Source organism: Sphaeramia orbicularis, chromosome 21 (genome assembly GCF_902148855.1).
Source record: "Sphaeramia orbicularis chromosome 21, fSphaOr1.1, whole genome shotgun sequence".
NCBI classification, from domain to species: Eukaryota; Metazoa; Chordata; class Actinopteri; order Kurtiformes; family Apogonidae; genus Sphaeramia; species Sphaeramia orbicularis.
Genome location: NC_043977.1, coordinates 1,655,520 through 1,663,019, shown reverse-complemented (window position 1 = coordinate 1,663,019; position 7,500 = coordinate 1,655,520). Strand labels below are relative to the sequence as shown.

Here is a 7,500-nt window from a genome sequence, read left to right as displayed (position 1 = left end):
ACACTGACCTGGATCAGGTGGATGAAGTCGGCCTTCTTGGTGGTCTGTTTCTGCTTCCACTGCTCCTCAAACTCAGCGGCCGTCATCTTATTCCAGGTGAATGTGATGTAATCCAAGTCTGTCCTCTTTGAAACCATGACTGATCGAACACACAGAGGATAGAACCAGATTAGTTTATTTAATTTATTTCTATTATTCACACACAGAGGATAGAACCAGATTAGTTTATTTAATTTATTTCTATTATTCACACACAGAGGATAGAACCAGATGAATTCATTTACATTATTCACACAATTATGTTACAATGTGAAAAAACACATTCTCTCGTTATTTAATGTGTCTTTGTGTGAATGATCTGTGACCCAATGACTGCACAGTGTCATTTCAAATACTCTTCTACAGTGTTATTAACATTTATTTTCCACTGATGGAGCACAATCCATGTAATATTGGTTCATTCGTTTTTCAATTTAAAACCAAAAATCAAAAAACAAAAAAACAACTTTTTTTTTTTGTTTTTCATTTTCAAAACCAGAATGAAAAACGCATAACGGTTCATTTTTCCATTTCCTGATTTTGTGCTCAAATGAAAAATGGAAAAAACGGTTAACGACCGTTTCATCCGACTTTGCTATTTTCAATATAGTTCAGTTGTCTGACCTGGAAGCAGCCGTTACTGGGGAAAAAATAAACAAACGGAATCATGGCCGGACCGGAGGAATATTTTGCTATAATTAAGCAGCTGTTTGATACATACAGAAGTGTATTGCATTCATTCATTCATTCATTCATTTTCTGAACCCGCTTTATCCTCACTAGGGTCACAGGGGCGGAGCCTATCCCAGCTACATATGGGTGAAGGCGGGGTTCACCCTGGACATGTGACCAGTTCATCGCAGGACTGAACATACAGAGACAAACAACCACTGTCACATTCACACCTGTGAGTGAATATTATTATATTAGCATGTACTGCATTCACACAAAAAATAAAATCGGCCACATTTTTTTTTTTTTTTTTTTTTTTTTTCAGAAAACAGTATCTCGTTAATTTGGAAAAACAGAGCCATTTTTTAAAACTTATTTTGTACTGTGTTATGAAAAAATAAAAAATGGGCTGTCATTTTCTCAGTCAGTGGGCCGGCAGTGGCTGGTCCAGACAGGAGCCTGTAGTCCGGCTTCCTGCAGGACACCACACAGCGATGTGGGAGTTGGAGGCATTAATGAAGTCAAATAAAATGACATTCGCCTGTATTAAAGAAGTCCGGTTTATCAGAGCTGAACTAAAAACACATGAATCTGTCGTCTACTTTTAGAAGAATGATCCAAACCTGAATAAAAACCCCAGCAGATCCCACACCTGAAAGCCTCAGTGCACATCAGGTACTTGGACCGTATTCTATTGAGGACTTGCAGTTGACATCACTGGTCATGTGATTGTTGTTTACACCGCCATATTGGTAGGCACACTATCTGGATCCAGAAAGTCTGAACTGTTGCTTTATCTGGTGTTTTTCTTTGGACTGGTGTTTGTGTGTTTTGTTATTTGTGAGGACCGTACTTTCTGGGCTATAAGCTGCAGGTGTCCACGTTGTGACATGACATATTTCCACAGACAGATGATTTACATATTTCTTTCCATCCCTTCACTGCTTTTGTCCAAACAGTGTGTGTAACGTCAGTAAACGTCAGGAACAGGCTGGTTCACAAACCCACAACAGTCACTGATCTGTCTCTTCCTCTTCTTCTGCTCATTAAACCACTGCAGTCGTCTTCTTCAGTGTTCTTCAGTAGAACATCTTCAAAGGCTCCGTCACACTCCTTCTACGTCTCTCCTCCGTTGTTGCTCAGTGGCACTTCGGTGCTGCAGCTCTGTTTCCTTCTTTACAGACACATCCATTGGTTTGAACTTCACAGCTGCATCAGATGCATTTGTTCGTGTGTTTTCCATGATGAGGGTTTGTGCGTGACACACAAAATGACTGTTCAAAGTTCAGATTCAAACTCCTCCTCTTCATCACCTCTTCCTCCTGTCTGTCTCACTTTTGCTCTTCCTGTTAGAGCGCCCCCTGGAGGACGTTAGCCTGTATAAATCTATACTGGAGCTGCATCGCTGTATAAGCCGCAGGGTTCAAAACCAGAAAAAAGTAGCAGCTTATAGTCTGGAAAGTACGGTATGTCTGCTTGTGGTAAAGGCACCACAGATGAGTTCACATGTTCACTACCAACAGTGATGCAACTGGGAGGTCAAACCAGTGTTCCCAGCTCCAGCCGCCTCACATCAGCTGTACACCTGCAGGCTCTGAACTGGTGAACGAGCCCATATGTTCGCTGTAAAACGCTCCATTAACTGTCTGTGTCCTTAAGCCCCTCCCATCTTCATAATGTGACTGGAGCGCATGGGGAAGGCTGTCCCATAGTTAAAGCAGACCGGCACAGACAGGGATGGGAGTCGAGAAAAAACGGTTCTTTTTGAGAACCGGTTCCCAGTAGCTCGATTCCTTGGAATCGTTTGCCTGCTTATCGATTCTGCCTTCGTTGCGCATGCGCGATGACGTCAGACATTCGCTGCATTGTTTTGGTCAGAACAAAGACAACATGGTTTTGAGGCAGAAACGGTCCAAACAGACCACACCAGGTCCAAACAGACCACACCAGGTCTAAACAGACCACACCAGGTCCAAACAGACCACACCAGGTCCAAACAGACCACACCAGGTCCAAACAGACCACACCAGGTCCAAACAGACCACACCAGGTCTAAACAGACCACACCAGGTCCAAACAGACCACACCAGGTCCAAACAGACCACACCAGGTCCAAACAGACCACACAGAATTGTAATCGTTAAATTCTTAATGATTCCCATCCCTAGTCACAGACGGGGGGGCAGTATCGTCTCCAGCTCCAGCTGAACTCAGCGATGTCACCCGCCGTAGCTCCACCCACTTCCATCTGCCTCACCCAGCTGAGGAAACTCAAAGGGAGCAGGTAGATCCACAACCACTGTCTGTAGGTGATAGTCCAGGGGAAGTCCTCCTGTAGGTTTAAAGGGTCTGCAGCACCGGACCACATGAGGACTGTTCTGTTTTTACACACCGCTAAGGCAACAGGCACGCAGGCTAACTATACTGAGAAGCTAGGCTAACTATACTGAGAAGTTAGGCTAACTATACTGAGAAGCTAGGCTAACTATACTGAGAAGCTAGGCTAACCGCGGTAATAACTCTAAACAGAAGCAGCGCTGCCACCAGTGGAACCCAGCGGTCTGTATGCAGAACTGATACTGGTGAAAGAGAAGGAATAAACGGCACACAGGAGTTTAGCGGGTCCATCCTCTAACAGGAGTTTAGCGGGTCCATCCTCTAACAGGAGTTTAGCGGGTCCATCCTCTAACAGGAGTTTAGCGGGTCCATCCTTTAACAGGAGTTTAGCGGGTCCATCCTCTAACAGGAGTTTAGCGGGTCCATCCTCTAACAGGAGTTTAGCGGGTCCATCCTCTAACAGGAGTTTAGCGGGTCCATCCTCTAACAGGAGTTTAGCGGGTCCATCCTTTAACAGGAGTTTAGCAGGTTCATCCTTTAAAAGGAGTTTAGCGGGCCCATCCTTTAACAGGAGTTTAGCGGGTCCATCCTCTAACAGGAGTTTAGCGGGTCCATCCTTTAACAGGAGTTTAGCGGGTCCATCCTCTAACAGGAGTTTAGCGGGTCCATCCTTTAACAGGAGTTTAGCGGGTCCATCCTCTAACAGGAGTTTAGCGGGTCCATCCTCTAACAGGAGTTTAGCGGGTCCATCCTTTAACAGGAGTTTAGCGGGTCCATCCTCTAACAGGAGTTTAGCGGGTCCATCCTTTAACAGGAGTTTAGCGGGTCCATCCTTTAACAGGAGTTTAGCGGGTCCATCCTCTAACAGGAGTTTAGCGGGTCCATCCTCTAACAGGAGTTTAGCGGGTTCATCCTTTAAAAGGAGTTTAGCGGGCCCATCCTTTAACAGGAGTTTAGCAGGTCCATCCTCTAACAGGAGTTTAGCGGGTCCATCCTTTAACAGGAGTTTAGCGGGTCCATCCTCTAACAGGAGTTTAGCGGGTCCATCCTTTAACAGGAGTTTAGCGGGTCCATCCTCTAACAGGAGTTTAGCGGGTCCATCCTCTAACAGGAGTTTAGCGGGTCCATCCTTTAACAGGAGTTTAGCGGGTCCATCCTTTAAAAGGAGTTTAGCGGGTCCATCCTCTAACAGGAGTTTAGCGGGTCCATCCTTTAACAGGAGTTTAGCGGGTCCATCCTTTAAAAGGAGTTTAGCGGGTCCATCCTTTAACAGGAGTTTAGCGGGTCCATCCTTTAACAGGAGTTTAGCAGGTCCATCCTTTAACAGGAGTTTAGCAGGTCCATCCTTTAACAGGAGTTTAGCGGGTCCATCCTTTAACAGGAGTTTAGCGGGTCCATCCTCTAACAGGAGTTTAGCGGGTCCATCCTTTAAAAGGAGTTTAGCGGGTCCATCCTTTAACAGGAGTTTAGCGGGTCCATCCTCTAACAGGAGTTTAGCGGGTCCATCCTTTAACAGGAGTTTAGCGGGTCCATCCATGTGATCATGTGACGTTTGTGCAAAACCTGAATAATCAGCTGTAGTTCAACTGGTCTGACAGCTTCAACTGTGTTTCATTGTGTTTCCAGACTGGAGAAGCTTTACTGGGACTACAGCTGACCCACACTGACTGTTCCACTGGTTCAAAGTGTTGAATATATGAGTGAATCTGTTTTATTATAGGACTGTAGGTCTGAGCAGAACACCCCCCCCCCACATTCACATGTATGTACAGAACTATTACTGAAATATCAGAATGCATCCTGCCGTACCATGGAATCTGTGCAAACCCATCGAATACAGCAGGAAAGAACCCCATCAACTTTGCATGAATCAGCTGTTCATGTGTGAATCTACAGAACCAACACATAGAAAATACATGAATCTGAATCTGAAGGCTGTACCTCTGTAGTTGTGGAGCTGCTGACCACTGGGCTCCACCACCTCATTATCCACCTTCACCCCCGGGTGCTTCAGACGGAGCTCAGAGAACATCTCCAGGTCAATATCACCTGCACACACCAGCACAGAGTGGTTTTAGTTTGACTAGGACTGTAAATATACCGGTGTTTGTATGAAACTGGTGCTAAACACAGGACATGGGCCTAAAACTCAACCCAGAGGGAGACGAATGTTCTGAAGCAGCTTTGGAAGAACTCTGGGTCGATTTGAAAAGTAAATACTTACTGAGATAAAAGAGAAACTATTTCAGATAAAAACACATTTTTATATCATTTTACATTATATTTAATACATAAATCCACATGTAACACGGTCAAAAGGACACAAAAATTACACACTACTATTTTTTCTAATTTCTCTTTATTCTCTCACAGGTGCATTTTGGGAATTGAACTAATTATTCAAGGCAAAGTGTTTGATAAAAATGACCGCTGTTGAAAAATCACTGTTGATTTATTAGTGTTTAAATGTTCAGGTTCTGTATGTAACACCAGTGGACACGATGGGTTCCACACCAAACCTGGAATGAGACTGAGACTGATGCCAAACCCACATGTGTGGATTAGAAAAACCACTAGGATCCACACAGTGAACACAGTGTCTGTATTTAGAGTCTGTAGAAGAGCATTTACACATGTTTACACATCTAATGCACTGACACCTAGGCAGATTTAATGTCCATATTTGGGTCCTATTTTTGGACCCAGTATTTGATTATAAATTCATTAATTATGGGATGGATCAGAGCAAGAATATAATTTTTGTACATTTGTCTGAGGTCATCATTAGGTCCATCCTGGGGGTAAATCTGTCTACATTTACCTTTGATTATTGGGTCTAAACAGATGGAACAGTGACAGAAACTAAATAAACCCAGTTTCACAGAAGCACCCAGATTCACTCTACACAAAAAAGAACTAGGACAGAGGCTCCTGTAGTCCAACGGCATATTTAAAGACATTCACTGACATTCATTTGACCTTCTGAGGTCAGTCGAGGTCAAAGGTCATGGCACCAAATGAAAGCCCATATGTGCCTTCCTGTCGATTACCAATTAGATCAATATGTTCAAGTGTTTTCCAGTTCTAACACTTTGAAATGTGTCCCATTATAAACCAATGGAGATTTGGAACATTTAAAAAATTCATTTAAAAAAATCCAAAATCAGTATTTCCCAGTTCTTTGAACAGACTTGGTAGACCTTACCACAAAGAACCTCTGCTATGAACTTCATTTGATTCTGGCCGATGGTTTTGGAGAAGATTCTGGAAAACCAGTTTACAGAGAGACGGACACCAACGGACACCAGTAGTCCATCAGACCTTCAGACCAAGGTTCCAATAGTTCTGGATTTTTACCTCCGCCAAGGAGGTTATGTTCTTGCCAGGGTTTGTCTGTTTGTCTGTCTGTTAGTGTGCAACATAACTCAAAAAGTTATGGACAGATTTGGATGAAATTTTCAGGGTTTGTTGGAAATGGGATAAGGAAGAAATGATTAAATTTTGGTGGTGATCGGGGGTGGGGGGGGGGGGGCGGGCGCAGACCAGAAAATTTCATCAAAATCTGTCCATAACTTTTTGAGTTATGTTGCACACTAACGGACAGACAGACAGACAGACAGACAAACCCTGGCAAACACATAAACTCCTTGGGGTGGGGGGATCAGCCTTGGCGGTGGTCTGCGCTCTCCGAGTGCTTCTAGTTTTATTTAGTTTTTAGAGCAGGTTTGATAGTTTTTACCAGTTTTCTTTTTCTTTTTTTTTTTTTTTCTAAATGCTTAGTTGTTTTTTAGTTGTAGTTCAGTTGTAGTTCAGTTGTAGTTCAGTTGTAGTTTAGTTGTAGTTCAGTTGTAGTTTAGTTGTAGTTCAGTTGTAGTTCAGTTGTAGTTCAGTTGTAGTTCAGTTGTAGTTTAGTTGTAGTTCAGTTGTAGTTTAGTTTTAGTTTAGTTTTAGTTCAGTTGTAGTTTAGTTTTAGTTCAGTTGTAGTTCAGTTGTAGTTTAGTTGTAGTTCAGTTGTAGTTCAGTTGTAGTTCAGTTGTAGTTCAGTTGTAGTTCAGTGGTCTCTTTTCTCTTCTTCTCTGTGCTCCTATTCAAATCAATCCCAGACAGGACTCTGCTGCTTTAGTCTCCATGTTTCCAGGTAGAGTGGGGACCAGAAGACGACTGGAAACCACAAGTGAACACAAGTGACGGAGCAAAAAGTGTCGTACAGTGAAATAAATCGATTTTGTATCAACCCGACATTGATAAAGACGGAAACAAAGGGAATTTTATCCATAATTTTTATCCGTTTTACTTAGTTTTGTAAACACACAATACAGTTTGTTAGTTATGGTTTTTTTCTTTTAATTCTAGTTTTTATTTATTTCACTTAATGAAAATGTTTTTTCAATTTTAGTTTTCATCATTTTGTTAGTTTTCGTTAACGATCATAACCTTGCTTCAGACTGTTTG

General features: G+C 42.8%; 1 protein-coding gene across 2 annotated transcripts in view; it reads right to left on the bottom strand.

The window, feature by feature from the left end:
- Nucleotides 1-7,500, bottom strand: part of hnmt (histamine N-methyltransferase) — a 24,115-nt gene that overhangs the window by 4,748 nt on the left and 11,867 nt on the right. For both annotated transcript variants that reach the window (XM_030125674.1, XM_030125673.1), the window contains 2 exons: nucleotides 4,990-5,097; nucleotides 9-139 (listed from right to left, as the gene is read on the bottom strand). In XM_030125674.1, the coding sequence (XP_029981534.1) occupies nucleotides 9-139; nucleotides 4,990-5,097 (239 nt within the window). The remainder of the gene's footprint in view (nucleotides 1-8; nucleotides 140-4,989; nucleotides 5,098-7,500) is intronic.